Source organism: Crotalus tigris, unplaced genomic scaffold (genome assembly GCF_016545835.1).
Source record: "Crotalus tigris isolate CLP2741 ecotype Arizona unplaced genomic scaffold, ASM1654583v1 scf7180000024471.848039, whole genome shotgun sequence".
NCBI lineage: Eukaryota > Metazoa > Chordata > Lepidosauria > Squamata > Viperidae > Crotalus > Crotalus tigris.
In genome coordinates, this window is record NW_024100642.1 from 421,692 (window position 1) to 439,307 (window position 17,616).

Here is a 17,616-nt window from a genome sequence, read left to right on the forward strand (position 1 = left end):
ATCTCGCATGAATAAAAAAATAAGGGAGCACCTTTTGCGTTGAAAACACAAGCCCAATAAAGACTGAGCACATGCAATTGTTTAGAAAAAAATGATAGCTGAGTAGAGTTGAATGGTGGAGATCCAAAACAGAACTTCCCAATCCAATGGCTGTCCAATGGCTGGAATTGGGTATGTCTAGTTTAATGAAGAGAAGGACGAGGGGGGACATGATAGCCGTGTTCCAATATCTCAGGGGCTGCCCCAAAGAAGAGGGAGTCAAGCTATTCTCCAAAGCGCCTGAAGGCAGGACAAGAAGCAACGGATGGAAACTGATCAAGGAGAGAAGCAACCTAGAACTAAGGAGAAACTTCCTGACAGTAGAACAATTAACCAGTGGAACAACCTGCCTCCAGAAGCGGTGAATGCTCCAACACTGGAAGTTTTTAAGAAGAGACTGGACAGCCATTTGTCCGAAATGGTGTAGGGTTTCCTGCCCGAGCAGGGGGTTGGACTAGATGACCTCCAAGGTCCCTTCCAACTTTACTATTATTATATGGATCATCGCACAGTCAGCCAGATGTTCAGACTGGATTTGGCATTTTGTCTATCTATCGAGTCCTTACCCAGGACCTGGGATAGGCAGATGTGGATGTTTGATGGTATTACAGATCTCATCGCAGGATGGAAGCAGTTCCTAGTAAGGCCGCCTTTTGCAATTGACTAATGGCGAATTTATCAATGCCAATGGTGTTCAATGGTGCTCCAGTTGTTTTGTGATTGCACCCAATGCGCCTATTACTACTACTACTACTACTACTACTACTACTACTACTACTACTACTATTATTATTATTATTACCACCACTGTGTTCAATTTCTATTAGTGTTTGCTTTTTTAAGTGTTGTTTGGGGGGAAAAAGTTCTTCCTTACAATCTGGAGACAAAAAAATGGGCCAGGTGGATCAAATCCAGCCAAGCAATTCATTTGTTTATGGCTAGGCCACAAATCTCTGTCAATTTGTCCTCTCCTTGCCTGAAGCCCTGTAGGCGGATAGAAGCTCCAAGTTATTTTGGCTAATAATTATTTTGAGGTGGGTTTTTTTGGAAATGCAGACTGGGTAGTTTGCATTTCTTCTGCCTCAGATCAAAAGCAGAATAACAAGAGTTGGAAGGGACTTTAGAGGTCTTCTAGTCTACCCCCCCCTAGTGAAGCAGGAATCCCTGTACTATTTCAGACAAATGGGCATCCAATCTCTATAAAAACTATAAATGATGATTGAAGTTGGAGAGAAGGTTTTCACTAGCTTGTATTTCTGCATCACATTCTAGGCCAGGCAGATACGGCAGGATGGCAGCTAACCAGCTGGTGGTTTCCAGCAGGCTCTTCTTTTTCCTATTTGGAAGAGAAAAGGGTCTTACAGGTGGTCCTCGAATTACGACTACAACTGATCCCAAAATTTCTGTGGCTAAGCAAGACGGTTGTTAAGTAGGTTTTGCCCCATTTTACGATGTTTCTTGTTACAGTTGTAAAGTGAATCACTGCAATTGTTAAGATGATGATGATGATGATGATGACGATAATAATAATAATAATAATAATGTTGGAAGGGATCTTGGAGGTCATCTAGTCCAACCCCCTGCTCAGGCAGGAAACCCTATACCAGTGATGGCGAACCTTTTAGAGACCGAGTGCCCAAACTGCAACCCAAAATCCACTTATTTATCACCGGGTGCCAGGTGGGTATGGCCCACTGGGTGGATGTGGCTGTGGTGGTCATGGCAGATTAGGTGGGTGTGGCCAAGGTGGGCACGATCACCTCGATGTTGCTCGTGGGGAGGGATGCCTGTGGGGGCTGGGCAGGATTGGGGGAGATCCAGGGGGGTCTCCAGCAGGTGGGACAGTGGGCAGGAGGCCGTCCTGTGGGATGAGGCAAGACAAGGCGAAGTAGGGCGGAGGGGAGGGAAACCAGCCATGCTGGGATGCATCTGGCCATGTGGGACCTCGCTGAGTTAGTGGGCGGCTGGTTGAAGAGGGATGGTTTCCATCTCTGGGGCATGGCACGCATGCCCACAGAGAGGGCTCTGAGTGCCGCCTCTGGCACGCGTGCCCTAGGTTCGCCACCACTGCCCTATACCATTTCAGACAAATGGCTGCCCAGTCTCTTCTTAAAAACCTCCAGTGTTGGAGCATTCACCGCTTCTGGAGGCAGGTTGTTCCACTGGTTAATTGTTCTCACTGTCAGGAAGTTCTCCTTAGTTCCAGGTTGCTTCTCTCTTTGATTAGTTTCCATCCATTGCTTCTTGTCCTGCCTTCAGGCGCTTTGGAAAATAGCTTGACTCCCTCTTCTTTGTGGCAGCCCCTGAGATATTGGAACACTGCTATCATGTCCCCCCTCGTCCTTCTCTTCATTAAACTAGACATACCCAAGTTAGTAACACGGTTGTTAAGTGAGTCTGATTCCTCCGTTGACTTTGTTTTGTCAGAAGGACCCAAAAGGAGATGACATGATCCCTGGGACACTGCAATACATGCCAGTTGCCAAGCCTCTGAATTTTGATCATGTGACGCTGGGGATGCTGCAACAGTGGTAAATGTGAAAAATGGTCATAAGTCATTTTTTTCAGTGCCGTTGTACCTTTGGAGGGTCACAAAATGAATTGTTGTAAGTTGAGAACGCCCTATAATTCCTCTGAGAAAGTGGCACATTTCCCCCTATCCAGTTCTGTTTTAAACCACCTGGGAACAGTGAAATGGTCTTTGGCAGACCTTGGAAAACAAGGCAAAGAGACGCAAACAAGGAAATGGTCAGATAAAAGGCAGGAATGCAAGAATTTCAGAAGAGACCATCCCTAGTTTCTTGGACTGTACAAAGTACAGGTAGTCCTTGACTTATAACAGTTCATTTAGTGACAGTTCAAAGTTATAACCACACTGAAAAAAATGACTGATGACCGTTTTTCACAGTTAAGAACTGTTGCAGCATCTCCCCGGTCAGGTGATTTACATTCAGACGCTTGGTAATGGGTTCACATTTACGACGGTTGCAGTGTCCCAGGATCATGCAATCCCCTTTTGCAACCTTAAGATAAGGAAAAGTTGAGGAGGAGGCCTGATTCACTTAACAACCTTGTTACTAACTTAACAACTGCATGGCTCAGCATGGAAACTTTTCCCTTTCTCCTCAGCATGGCTGGCTGAGGAATTCTGGGAGTTGAAGTCCATGAGACATAAAAGAGCCAAGGGTGCCTACCCCTGTAGGAGAAAAGGGAAGAAACTTCTTTGATTGTAGCTTTATAATAAAGTAGAATTATCTCATCTGATCGTATTTCCTGTCTGGGCCTACTTTATAAAGTTGACAGACAGTGCCCTGTCCATTTTCATTTTCAGGCAGCCTCACACATTTTCTTTTCCTGTGACCACTCCTGGAAAACCTCATCCAGTTCTGACCCTGTGGCCTGTCAACAATTCAATGGTGAGAAAAATAAGGCAGGAAAATCCAAATCCCTTCCTTTCTCTGGAAAGTTGGGTCTTAGCTTAGTTTCTGTCTGAGTTAGGATCACTTCAGCCTGGTCATTTGTGCCTCAAGTGAAACTCCGGAATGATTTGTTCAATCATCCATCGGTTTGTTTTCTTGTCTGTGCACATTATTTTCAGGAGTTCTAACGTCAAAGTTCAAACTCGTCAATACTCTTCCTGTCAGGCTTCCTCAAAGTCCAACTTTCCCTTTCACGGAAGGTCACATGGAATATCACGGCCTGCACGATTGTGACCATTGTAGGTACGATATCTGGTTATCTTTTCCAGGATCTTCATGGCTGCTCTACCAATTGCTTGTCTACTACATATTTCTTGACCACTTCTTCTTCCTTTCCTGTTGGTGGCTATTCCTAAAAGGCAGAAGCTATCCCTCCGTTTAATGTCCTCGTTTTGTCAGAATTCTTCAATCTCTCCCAAATTAATTCTTAAGTTGTGTTGCTGGGAACTGGTCGCAGAACCTGACATGGGATCTGTCCAGTACAAAGTAGAATTCAATGTGTTTAGACTAGAGCAGGCTGATTAAAGGTTGGTGTGATCCTAAATTTCTAATTATGATATGATCATACTCTCCTGCGCTCTTAGCCTTGCAAAACTATCTCCCCTTCCTTTCAAATTAGCTTTTATTCAGCATTTTGGCAGCTACCTTCCCCCAAAATAGTGAAAAGAACTAGAATGGAAAGCTCAATTACTTAGTGTAGTGGTTAAGATGCTGGCCTAGAAATCAGAAGGCTGTGAGTTCTAGCCCTGCCTTAGGCATGAAAGCTGGTTGGGTGACTTTTTGAGCCAATCATCCGGAGACTGAGAGTTCCAGTCCCATCTTAGGCATGAAAGCTGACTGGATGACTTTGGGCCAGTCTCTCTATCTCAGCCTAGTCCACCTCACAGGATTGTTGTGGGGAAAATAGGAGGAATATTAGGTGTTTGCTCCTTTGAGCTATTTACAGAAATAAAGCTGGGATAAAAATCAAATAAATAAATAAACTTCATTTCATTTCATTCACATGCATGTTTAATGAAATCTGGTTGCTGCAATAACTTCCCCATTATATATTTATTATATCTCCTCCTTCTGTGAAGACATTACAATTCGGCAATACCTTTGAAAGGTTTTTTTAGCAGTCACATCAAAAGCGGTTTTATTTTCAATGGATTCGTATGTATGTTTGCATTTATCTCTTTCATAAATTTATTTTCTCTTGCTCAATGAGGAAGAAAGATCTTGAATCTAAACTCAAGGGAGGGAGATTTTGTTTCAAACCAGGGAAAGGATTCTGATAGAAAGCGTTGTTTGTTCGTGGGATAACCTATTTTAGAAAATGAGGATGTTCCACAAAGAGGTCGGCCATCTATTTGAAATGATATATGAAGATATTTGTTTTGCAGGACAAGGGATGGGCTGGAACACTGTTGAGTCCTTTTGAGGTCCACAGGTAGTTCTCGACTTACAACTATTCATTTAGTGGCCGTTCAAAGTCACAATGACACTGAAAAAAAGTGACTTATGACTGTTTTATCACACTTATGACTGTGACAGCATCCCCATGATCATGTAATCAAAATTTGGACATAGAATAACTGGCATGTTTTTATGGGGTTTTTTTTAAGTGCCCGGGATCAGGTGACCACCTTTTGCCACCTTATGGCAAGCAAAATCAGTAGGGAAGCCAATTCACTTTACAACTGTGCTCTTAACTTAACAACTGCAGCGATTCACTTAACAACTGTGGCCGTAAAATGGGGCAAAACTCATTTAACAACTGCATCATTTTAGCAACTGAAATTTTGAGCTCAATTGTGGTCGTAGGTCAAGGACTACTTATACTTTCTCAATTCATCCTAAACTTGCTTAAACTGCAAGAAGTGCTCCCCAAATGCTCCAGATTTTTTCTGGGATGTTTCAGCCCTCATATCACTTACATCACTTCTGCCATCTTTCCCCCGTGTTGTGACCATTCCAAGACTCTCTTATGTAGAATGCACGATTTTAGCCACCTTCCAAATCAGCTGTGCTTTCCTGTGTCCGTCACACACTGTGCCTCGTGAAACAACCTTCCCAAGTTGCTAACATCTTAACAGAGATGGTGGATATGCCAAGCATGGGGGATTTTTTTTCTCCCTGTGTATATTTTGCCTGTGCACATATTTATCAGAGGATATTCTGGCAAATGGAACAGTGCACAAAATTAATCTTGATACAACGCTGCATATGATTCCGTCAGCCTTCCTTTTGCTCCCTCCAAGATGCAAAATAGGACAGAAGAAAATATCAGAAGGATCACAGAATAGATGGTTCCATAAAGGACAAAGAGTACAATTCCAAATTAATTTGATAAAACACCCTCATTCAATTGAAGAAAACGGGGACTTTGTGATAGAGCCCTTTTGGAGAACACAAGTATAAATGGATTGATTATTATTTATTTATTATTATTTAGTGTTCGATGAAAGCATGACAGAAGAGAAGCAAACATAGATACACAGTCCACGTAATTACAGATAAAACTTGGGGGGGGGGGTACGGCAGTGGCCTCATAACCGGATGTCCAATTCAGCTATCCAAGTGATTGTCTCTGGCATTGCTTTGTGCAGATCTAAGAAACCAGAGAACGCACGTTACAGGCAATTTTGCCCAATATGTTTAATAGTTTGCATATCAGCATCACAATCACAACAAGAGGAATCTTTCCAGCCCTTCTGATGCAGGGCAGAGGCGCTTCTTCCAGTATCACATCTAACTGTGTTTAATTTTGGCCAGAGAGAGGCAGATCAAAACCCGGTGGTTTGGTAGAGCAGGGGTCACCAACCCTCGGTCCGTGGACCAGTACCGGGGCACAGCATGCCAGCAACCGGTCTGCACAAACAAGCAAAGCCCCATCCGTGGGATGCAGGCAGCACACAAAACCACACCCCTTCCGGTTCACGGAAAAACCTCTCTCCACGGAACTGGTCCCCGGTGCCCAAAAGATTGGGGACCTCTGTGGTAGAGGGACCACTAATGGTCAGGCCACAAGAAGATATCTTGGACCATTCCTCTTTCCAGGCATTCTTGGGTTTAAATTGGACAGATGTAAATAAATAACTGTGTTTTTAGCTGGCCTACGGGATTTCGGTCTTATGATGGGCTGCGCGTTGCCCTGGTGAATAGGAAGGGCTTGGTTAGTCAGCACCCTTGACCACAGCCGAATGAGAGCTTGTTGTCTTCTAATGTGGGGCGGTATGATATTGCTAAATATTGGATTGGTTATTGATTGGATTGATTATCGAAAATGCATTGATTCTCCTTCCGCTTGTTCTTTTATTTCTAATACACCAATGTTTCTCAACCACCGCAGTTTTAAAATGTGTGGGTTCTAACTCCCAGAATACCCCAGTCAATAAGCTGACTGGTGAATTCTGGGAGTTAACGTCCATGCAACATCTTAAAATGGCTGAGATTGACCAACAATCCCTTTCTCTCCCTCTTTTAGATGCTCCAGGTATTTCTCTCTCACTTTCTTGTTAAAATCTCATGCCTGACAAAAATAAACCCTGAATTTATTTATAACTTATTTGGTAACTTTTTTTTTAAAATGTTCTCCTTTATGGAAATTTCAGTCTCATTTTAATGGGGGAGATCCCATAGGAGCCCGCTACGCTTCATTGACCCGCTGATGAATCTGTTGATCTTTCTGCCTATATCAGTGGTTCTCAACCTTTTTAATGCCGTGACCCCCAACCGGCCATAAGTCGAGGACTACCCAACCGGTCATAAGTCGAGGACTTTCCCTGCCTGGGAGCGCCGCGCATGCGTGGTGCCGCCCCTGCGCCAGCTGAGGCGTAGCTGGCAAGCAGCAGAGATGGAGCAGGCCGACCACCAGCTGGGCCACCAGCTGGCCCAGCCCAAGGAAGGTAAGGCACCCGCTGGGCCCCACGCGCGCCCGCAACCCTCCCTGCGCCCACTGGCCTCCCACCTCCCACCCCTGGTCCTCTTTTACTTACATTTTTAGTAGTTGCTCAGCAGGGAGGGATGGAAACATCCAGACAGCTCGCCTTCGCTGCAGACAACTTGCAGCACCGTTTGCAGAATGGGACTTTTAGCGGGCTCAGCAGGGCAGAGACAGCCTGGACAATTCCTACTGGCTTTTGAAAGCCAATAGAATTAGACTCTGTTCAAGAGAGTCTATTCTATTGGCTTTCAAAAGCCAATAGAATAAAAGGGAGTAGCACGGCTAAGGAAAAGGGGAAAAAATGGCAGACTGTGTTATTTGGCGACCCCCGTGAAATGGTCGTTCGACCCCAAATGGGGTCCCGACCCACAGGTTGAGAACCGCTGGTCTATATTATGTATATTCCGACTTTTGCTCAGGAGCTCTTGCTGAGAGTGGGACTTTAGTCAAATGAGATTAATACAGCTGTGTTAGGCTTCTTCAAACTAAGGAGGAGGTTAAAAAAAAATCAAGGTGGGAGTCATGACTGCAGTGGCGAAGAGCAGTTTTTTGCTTGGCAGGCAAACAGAATGACCTTGATTTATAACAGCGCTTCCCAAAACTTGGGTAAATTATAGGTAGTCCTCAACATATACAGCCGTTCATTTAGTGATCATTCAAAGTTAGAGCATCACTGAAAAAAGTGACTTATGACTGATTTTCACACGACCGTTGCAGTCTCCCCGTGGTCACGTGATCAAAATTCAAATGCATGGCAACTGGTTCATATTTATGACGGTTGCAGTGTCCTGGGGTCATGTGATCCCCTTTTACGACCTTCTGACAAGCAAAGTCGATGGGGAAGCCAGATATAATTGCAGTGATTCACTTAACAACTGTGGCAAGAAAGGCTGTAAAATGGAGCAAAACTCACTTAACAATGTGTTGCTTAACATCCTAAATTTTGGGCTCAATTGTCAAGGACTATCTGTACCCAAAACTATGTGAAAGTGGTTTTTCCTTAGATAATGACACATAAACCCATTCCAACAGGGAAATTTAAATTAACTTAAAGATCACCACATGTATTAAAATACATTTTAAAAAATCTCTCAAAGAATTCCAAAGAAGATGAAAAATGGTGAAATTACAAAATTTGTTATAATGACATAAAATTCATTCAGTGATAATTGGTTTTATAATATGGGTAGCCCTCGAGTTACAACTATTCATTCAATGGCCGTTCAAAGGTATAGACCAGGGTAGGCAACCTTGGCTCTTTTATGACTCGTGGACTTCAACTCCCAGAATTCCTGAGCCAGCATGACTCAACTTGGAAACTCTCCCTTTCCCCTCAGTATGACTGGCTCAGGAATTCTGGGAGTTGAAAGTCCACCGAGTCATAAAAGAGCCAAGGTTGCCTACCCCTGTATAGACCTTGCTGAGGGAGGGGATTTTACAGATCCTCAAAGTTTGATAAGACTTCTGATAAGTGATCTGGGGTAACGAAAGAAAATGTTTGGGAAGGATTGGTTTAGACTCAGGGGTAGGCAACCTTAGCATCTTTTATGACCGTGGACTTCAACTCCCAGAATTCTGAGCCAGCATAGCTGGCTCAGGAATTCTGGGAGTTGAAGTCCACAAGTCATAAAAGAGCCAAGGTTGCCTACCCCTGGTTTAGACTCTCCATGATATTTAAGCTCATGATCTTTTAAGGCAAACTGGCTGAGGAATTCTGGGAGTTGAAGTCCATAAGTCATAAAAAGGCCAAGTTTGAAGACCCCTGTTTTAAGGTGTTGCTTCTCAATCTTGGTAACTTGAAGAAGGGTAGACTTCAACTCCCAGATGGGTGGGGAAGCTGGGGAATTCTGGCTGGGGAATTCTGGGAGTTTAAGTCCTCCCATCTTTAGGTTGCCAAGGTTGAGAAACGCTATTTTAAGCAAAGGGCAAACAATCATGTGGATTTTTTTGGAGAGTGGCAGGAGCATGTTATACTAGGTAAGACTAAGATCCAAATAAAAAGCAGGTAGGTGTCTCTCATATCTTTGGGATATTGGGGGGGGGGATGTTGGGTTTTTGGTCACTTGCACCCAGGAATTGCCGGATTGGATTGCAAGCTGGCTGAGGAATTCTGGGAGTTGAAGTCCACAAGTCATAAAAGGGCCAAGTTTGAAGACCCCTGGCTTACACTCATGTCAAAAACACTGAGCCGGTGACATCACCGATGCCTGAAGGACACCCAGTTGGGGGCTCCTTTCATGTGATTGTTAAATGAGTCAGACCTGATTTTACAACCTTTTTTGCCATTGTTAAGTGAATCACTGAAGTTGTTAAGTGAATCGTGCGGTCGTTAAGCAAATCTGCTTTTCCCCGTGGATTTGTTTGTCGAAAGCCATCTGGGAAGGTCTCAAATATCGATGACGTGATGCTGGGATTCTGCTACCATTCTAAATACATGCCGGTTGCCAAGCACACAAATTATGGGATGCGGCAAAGCTCATTGATGCAAGGACTATTATAAGTCACTTTCTTCAGTGCCGTTGTAACTTCGAATGTTCGCTAAACGAATGGTTTTAAGTTGTGGACTGCCTCTACGTCAAAGGGAGGTTGGAAAATCAGAAATAATAAAGCAGTTGGGGATGGCATTGCGAGTACACTGACAACAATATTGTCATGTCTGTGCTTTAGAATAGAACAGAACAGAACAGAACAGAATAGAATAGAACTGGAAGGGACCTTGGAGGTCTTCTAGTCCAGCCCCCTGCTCAAGCAGGAGAACCTATACCATCTCAGACAGGTAATTGTCCAGTCTCTTCTTGAAGATTTCCAATGATGGAGTGCCCATGATGTCTGAAGGCAAGCTGTTCCCCTGGTTGATTGTCCTCACTGTCAGGAAGTTTCTCCTTAATTCTAGGTTGTTTCTCTCTCTGATCAGTTTCCAACCATTGTTTCTCGTCCTTCCCTCTGGTGCTCTGGTGAATAACCTGACTCCTGCTGCCTTGTGGCAGCCCCTCAGAAATTGCCACGCACGCATTGACAAGAGCCTGTAGAGCAGGGGTGGGGAACTATGGCCCCTTTAGGACCTGTGGACCCCTTCAGTACCTGTGGCTCAGGAATTCTGGGAGCTGAAGTCCACAGGTCATAAAGGACCTACTGTAGAGAGTCAGAGGCTAGCTGAAGCTGGGAGAAGATTCACTGCCATTGAGACTGGCAGGAATCATTGACTACTTTAAACACATAAAGTTGTTCGTTAGGCTGCAGAAGAAGTTAATGACTTGGCAAGTCTGTGTTTGAAATATTGGATTGACCTACAAGGAAGAGTACAGCATAATTACCTGCATAGCAGAATATGCTTGTTGTAATGCTGCATGATTTGGCACACAGAACCCCTTACTTTCCAAAACTGGTTATCCTTCCTGGATTCGGTGTGGCTCAATTGCTGAAATGCCCCAACAGAGACCTGTTTAGCAGAAAGAGTTGTCCATCTCTGTTTCCTCCCAGTTCCAGATTTTGCCTCCTGATATACATAAGGGTTTATTTATTTATTTTATTTATTTTCAGTATTTATATGCCGCCCAAGGGTTGTTTATAAGAGTTTTTCCCGGTCTCCTTTTCGTTTCCTTCGTCAAAATGTCGCCTTGATTCATGCCACGATCAATGGAATGGTGATGGTGACAATGACGGTGGACATTTTTTTAATGATTTCAGAATGAAATATTTGCATTTGTTAAAATATAAGAATAGCCTTCCTGGATGAAGCCAAGGCCACTCTTGGTCCAACATTTCATTTGGGGGCAGATCCGATGCTTCTTAATAAATGGAGTTTTATCCCTTTTCTGTTATTGCTTCCTTGCAACGGATATTTGAAGTCATGTCACCCCCGCTGCAATTTAGGATAGTCTGAATCTTCAAAACGGACATCCTGTCGCTAAGTGATATGGTTGTGAAGTGCAACTTCACAGGACAGTGTTAGCAACCACGAGTTTGGCATTTCCAGTTGTCGTTGATAAGCAAACCCTGTGATATCACGTGATTGCCATTTGTGTTCTCCTGCAGGCTTCCCCAATGACTTTGCTGGTCGGTAGCCAGCATTGAAGGTTTATGATCCTGAGAACTGCAACAGTTATAATTGCAAACTGGTTACCAGGAGCCCAAATTGTGATCATGTGACTGCTGAGATGGTTGTAGCTTCAAAGACCAGCCCTAAATCTCCACATTCAGAGCCATCATAACTTCAGATGGTCACTGAACAAACGGTTATTAACCGAGGGCAACTGGTGAAACTCAAGTACTTTGGCCACCTAACGAGAAGGAAGGACTCACAGGAGAAGAGTCTAATGCTGGGAAAGATTGAGGGCAATAAAAGAAGGGGATGACAGAGAATGAGGTGGCTGGATGGAGTCACTGAAGCAGTAGGCGTGAGCTTAAATGGACTCCAGAAGATGGTAGAGGATAGGAAGGCCTGGAGGAACGTTGTCCATGGGGTCGCGATGGGTCAGACACGACTTCGCAACTAACAACAACAACCGGTACTATTAGTTAAAGTAGTTATTTATTAAATTATGTTCATGTCATAAATGTTGGGTGTCAATGAACAATCCAAAGCTTCATGAAGGTGCTGATATGCTAGAGAGTTTGAGGACCCTTCTTTTAGAGGGGGATAAAAAAATGGGGCTGTATTGCTCTATCCCAATGATGGTGAACTTTTTAGAGACTGAGTGCCCAAACTGCAACTCAGAACCCACTTATGCATCGTCGAGTGCCGGGTGGGTGTTGCCAATTGGGTGGGCATGGCCAATTGGATGGGTGTGGCTGCGGTAGTAATGGCAGACTGGGTGGGACTAAAAAGTTCAATCAATCAATTCCAACTTTGCAAGATCTTTTTTTTCCTGCAAGAAGTTGAAATTGACTGATTGAACCTTTTTTTTTTTTTTTTGCACATGGTGGCGGAGGCCTAAAGCAAACAGGATTTATAAAACCCAGCTGAAGGCCTAGGACTGGGGGGACAGTGCGTGTGCCCACAGAGAGGGCTCTGAGTGCCACCTCTGGCACCCGTGCCATAGGTTCGCCACCACTGCTCTATCCTCTGGACCGCGACCGATCTCAAAATGAAATCAAATCAACATCAGAACTGATGTGTCTATGTGCTTAGGAGATCCCCAGAGAATTCCGAGGCTGTAAGCCGGGCTAAGAAATCAAAACGCCATCCTAGAAATAGGCAGCGTAAACCGCTTCTCTCTTTCGCCCAAAACTGGACTCAAGAGAGCCTTTAGGTTTATTTGAAATTCCACTTTTAGTTTTATTCCCCTCAGAGACTTCTCTAGCAGGGCTGAATTTAAACTTAGCTGTGGAGGTCTTCTGCCCTCTGCTGGTGGCTAGCACATTTATATGGCTGCCCCACTGCTGGTTTAAGCCTTCTCTGCAACCAGCTGTGGGGCTACGGATGGCACAGGGCAGGGGTCTGCAACCTTGACAACTTTAAGACTTGTGGACTTCATCTCCCAGAATTCCTTAGTGGGAGATGAAGTCCACAAGTCTTAAAGTTGTCAAGATTGCAGACCTGCGGCACAGGGGGACCAGCAGAGACCAGCTCTCTTGAGACCCTGCTAAGAAAAAAAGAAGGAGGGCTTATGGTGCTGTCACTCTTGGCTCCCAAAGCAGTTGTCCATGGGTGATATGCAGAGTGATGCTTCAAAGTAGCTAAGCAGAACCCTAAGCAGACAAGGTTTGCAGAAAATTTGGATCATCAGAAGCTTTTCAATTTTGTTTACAGAAGAAATTGCCCATCTATTTCTTCATTCTTGTTTTCTTCCTTCCCTTCCCTTTCCCCTTCCCTTCCCCTGTCCCTTTCCTCCCCTTCCCTTCCTCTTCCCTTCCTCTTCCCTTCCACTTCTGAAATCACGCATACAACTTTGCCATTTCAAAAGTTGAAACAACCAATATAATCAATTAAAAGCGATCATGGTGGAAAAGGGGTTAAGCCACTTTTTTCAGTGCTGTTGTAACTCTGAATGGTCACTAAATGACTGGTTGTAATTTGAGGACTACCTGTAATCTGGATTCCCAGGAGGGAGGGGCTGCTTTCCAGAGGAACAAGAGACAGCAAAGTTTCGACAATTTGGATGGAAGAAAGACAGCTCCTCCCTTGAAATTCTCAAAATATATCTTTAATGATGCAAGCAGGACCTTCAGTTCGGCAAGATTTCTATCTACGAGTGAAGAACAATAAAGGAAACTGCTTAAGAAGTATCCATGTCTTTCCTGGTTTTGAATGTCTGGCAGAACCACAACCAATAAAAGAACAGGCAACATCAGTCCCATAAACAAATTCACACCATATCCCAGCCCAGTGTCTGGTGAAAGAGCTTCATATTTAAAGGTCTATTGAAAGACAGCAGGTTGAGGCCAGATTCATCCTGATAGACAGGTGTCCAGCCTCTAAAACAGAATATTTATTGAAATGAGGACTCCTTGGTGCTTTCTGAGTTTGGTTGTTTTCTTGCAGACATTTCATTACCCAAATTAGGTAACATCATCAGTGGCAGGGTGGCGTCGCCGCCTTGCAGGGCAAAGAGGGTTACTCAAACGGGTCGCCCGAGTGATGAGAGGGAGAGAGGGGCGATGGCGACGAGGACGCGTCCGGAAGAGAGCAAGAGAGAAAAAGCGAAAGGCGACGGGTTTAGCATGTGGCCTCTGGGCACGTACAGAGGGCGGAGGAGATAGGTGGCCAGGGATCGGAGATAGACGAGGTGAGGCGAGAAGGGCGATCGGGACGTGGCGGAGGAGGTGGTCGGTCAGTCAGTCAATCAATCAATCAATCAATCAATCAGAATAGAGCTGGAAGGAACCTTGGAGGTCTTCTAATCCAGCTCCCTGCTCATGCAGGAGGACCTATATCATTTCAGACCTATACCATCTCTTCTTAAAAACTTCCAGCGATGGAGAGCCCACGATTTCTAGGGGTAAGCCATTCCACTGGTTGATTGTCCTCGCTGTCAGGAACTTTCTCCTTAATTCCAGGTTGCTTCTCTCTCTGATCAGTTTCCAACCATTGTTTCTCGTCCTGCCCTCTGGTGCTCTGGTGAACAACCTGCCCCCCTCTGCCTTGTGGCAGCCCCTCAGATGCTGGAACACGGCTATCATGTCTCCCCTATTTCGTCTTTTCTTTAGACTGGCCAAACCCAAGTCCCGCAGCCGTTCTTCGTATGTTTTAGCCTCCAGGCCTTTGATAATCTTAGTTGCTCCAGGCTCTGCTTGGGGACAAAGAAGACTCGAGTCCTTGGTTCCATTGCTGTGAAGATGCTTTTTTCAAGGCTAATGGCATCTCCCTTCCTATAAACTTCAGCCTTGCAAATTTCATCTCTGTTGTATCATAATTGGAAAAAAAAAATCTCTCTTGTTTGCTTTTATTTTCTTTTCCCCCTTCTGACTTCTCCTTGCAGAACCCCTTCCATCTCCACATGGACCAATGCGGTGACTTTGAGACTCTCCTGGACCTGCTGGTCACCATCTTCCATGCCAACCGTTGGCAAGACGTCACCCTGGTTTTGTGCCAAGCGTGGGATGCCTCGGCCTTCATGGATCTCTGGACCAGCCACGCCCACCTGGAGAAGACGGCGGTGATTGACTTGAGCTTCCTCGATGAGAGAGAAGCCGCTCGCCACCTTCGGCGGCACTTGGAGGAATACCGCGAATTGCCCGGCCCGGCTTTGCTTTTCGGTTGCAATGCTCAACTCTCCCAGCTCGTCTTTCGGATGGCGAAGGAGTTGGGGGTCACTCAGCAGTTCCACTGGATTTTGGGGCAACCCCAGAACGTGGATGAGCTCCAGACCGAGGGGCTGCCCTTAGGTCTTTTGGCCTTTGGGGAGGTGGACAGGCCCTCCATGGAACACTTCGTCCAGGACGCCGTAGAGCTGGTCTCCCGTGCCATTTCCCGGGCTGTCTACGTTCGTCCTGACCTCGCCCTCATCCAGAGCATGGTGAATTGCAACGACAAACACGTTGTGGACTCTGAATCCTCTGGACTCTACCTTTCCCAGTGAGTAAGCCACTCATGGTTCTTGGATCCATAAGAGTGACCGATCCCTTCTCCCAGCATGCATGCATTTTTCGGTACAGGTAGTCCTTGACTTACGACCACAATTAAGCCCCTATGAAAGGCAGTTGTTAAATGAGCTTGCCCTATTTAATGACCTTTTTGCCAGAGTTATTAAGCAAATCACTGCAGTTATTAAGTGAATCCTGTGAACATTAAACAAATCTGGATTCCCCCATTACTTTGCTTGTCGGAATCCAGCTGGGAAGGTTGCAAATGGGGGTGACATGATCATGGGGCAGTGCAACTGTCATAAGTACAGGCCAGTTGCCAAGCATCTCAGTTTTGATCACCTGACTGGGGGGGAACCCTGCAACGGCCGTAAGCGTGAAAACCAGTCTGGTTTTCAGTGCCATAGTAACTTTGGCCAGTCACTAAATGAATGGATGTAAGTCAAGGACTATCCATATGTACTTGGCAAGGCCAATGATATACCACGGACCTCCTTCCTTGAGGAAAAGGAATTCTTCAGGGGACTCATGCTGAGGTGCAACAGGCAAGCGTCCCTGAGGCCGGTTGTTAGATTGTGCTTCTGAATTTCCGTCAGGTCTGCATGTAAGAAATTAAACGAGTCTGAGTAACATTAACAGGCTGCATTAACAGAGGGATAGAATCAAGATCACGTGAAGTATTAATACCACTCTACAATGCCTTGGTAAGGCCACACTTGGAATACTGCATCCAGTTTTGGTCACCACGATGTAAAAAAGATGTTGAGACTCTAGAAAGAGTACAGAGAAGAGCAACAAAGATGATTAGGGGACTGGAGGCTAAAACATATAAGGAACGGTTGCTAGAATTGGGTATGTCTAGTTTAACGAAGAGAAGGACAAGGGGGGACATGATAGCAGTATTCCAATATCTCAGGGGCTGCCATAAAGAAGAGGGAATTAAGCTATTTTCCAAAGCACCTGAAGGCAGGACAAGAAGCAACGGGTGGAAACTAATCAAGGAGAGAAGCAACCTAGAACTAAGGAGAAACTTCCTGACAGTGAGAACAATTAATCAGTGGAACAGCCTGCCTCCAGAAGCAGTAAATGCTCCAACACTGGAAGTTTTTAAGAAGAGACTGGACAGCCATTTGTCCGAAATGGTGTAGGGTTTCCTGCCTGAGCAGGGGGCTGGACTAGATGACCTCCAAGGTCCCTTCCAACTTTACTACTATTACTATTACTATTAGAATTATGAGAGATGAAATCCCAATTTAGCAACCTAGAGGACACCAGGTTTATTTGCAAAGTGCATCTCAATCAAAGATGCCAAACCCAAATTGAAAGGGGGCCCATTAAAGCAGAGGTCCCCAACCAGGGACCGATTCTGTGGAGAAAGGTTTTTCCACGGACCTGAGAGTGCATGGTTTTGGTGCTGCCTCCATCCCACAGATGGGGCTTTGCTTGTTTGCATGGACCTGTTGCTGGCATGCCACGACCTGGTACTGGTCCACGGACCGGGGATTGGGGACCCCTGCATTAAAGGCTGCATAACAATACCCAAGGGCCACATATTGGTAACACCTTTCCTACCCAGCTAGTCCTCGACTTGTTTAACCACTGTTGAAAGTTAAACCACCCTGAAAAAAGTGACTTACGACCTGCCCTCACACTTACAACAGTGTCTCTCTGGTCACATGATCAAAATTTGGGCATTTGGCAACTGGCACGTACTGTGACAGATGCAGCATCCCGGGATCATGTGATCCCCCTCTGCGACTTTCCCAGCTGGCTTGCAAGAAACAAAGTCAATGAGGGAAGCTGAGTTCACTTAGAGCAGGGGTCTTCAAACTTGGCCCTTTTATGACTTGTGGACTTCAACTCCCAGAATTCCTCAGCCAGGCATGCTGGGAGTTGAAGTCCACAAGTCATAAAAGGGCCAAGTTTGAAGACCCCTGACTTAAAGTAAGAACTACATGTTTCATTTAACATTTGCAGTGACTTGCTTAATATACTGGGGCAAAACGGTCATAAAATTGGGCACAATTCACTTAACAACCGCCTGGCATAGCAATGGAAGCTCCAGTCTCAACTGTGGTCTTAAATCGAGGACTAACCTATGTTCCATTTAGGGAGCTCCTATCACAGGCTTCTAGCAACCTGTGC

At 45.2% G+C, this 17,616-nt stretch overlaps 1 protein-coding gene across 1 annotated transcript in view; it reads left to right on the plus strand.

Annotated features, from left to right (window-relative positions):
* GRIN3B (glutamate ionotropic receptor NMDA type subunit 3B) overlaps positions 1-17,616 on the plus strand; it is a 48,956-nt gene that overhangs the window by 15,303 nt on the left and 16,037 nt on the right. Inside the window, exon 2 of the mRNA XM_039333038.1 lies at positions 14,868-15,463. Within this exon, the coding sequence (XP_039188972.1) occupies positions 14,868-15,463 (596 nt within the window). The remainder of the gene's footprint in view (positions 1-14,867; positions 15,464-17,616) is intronic.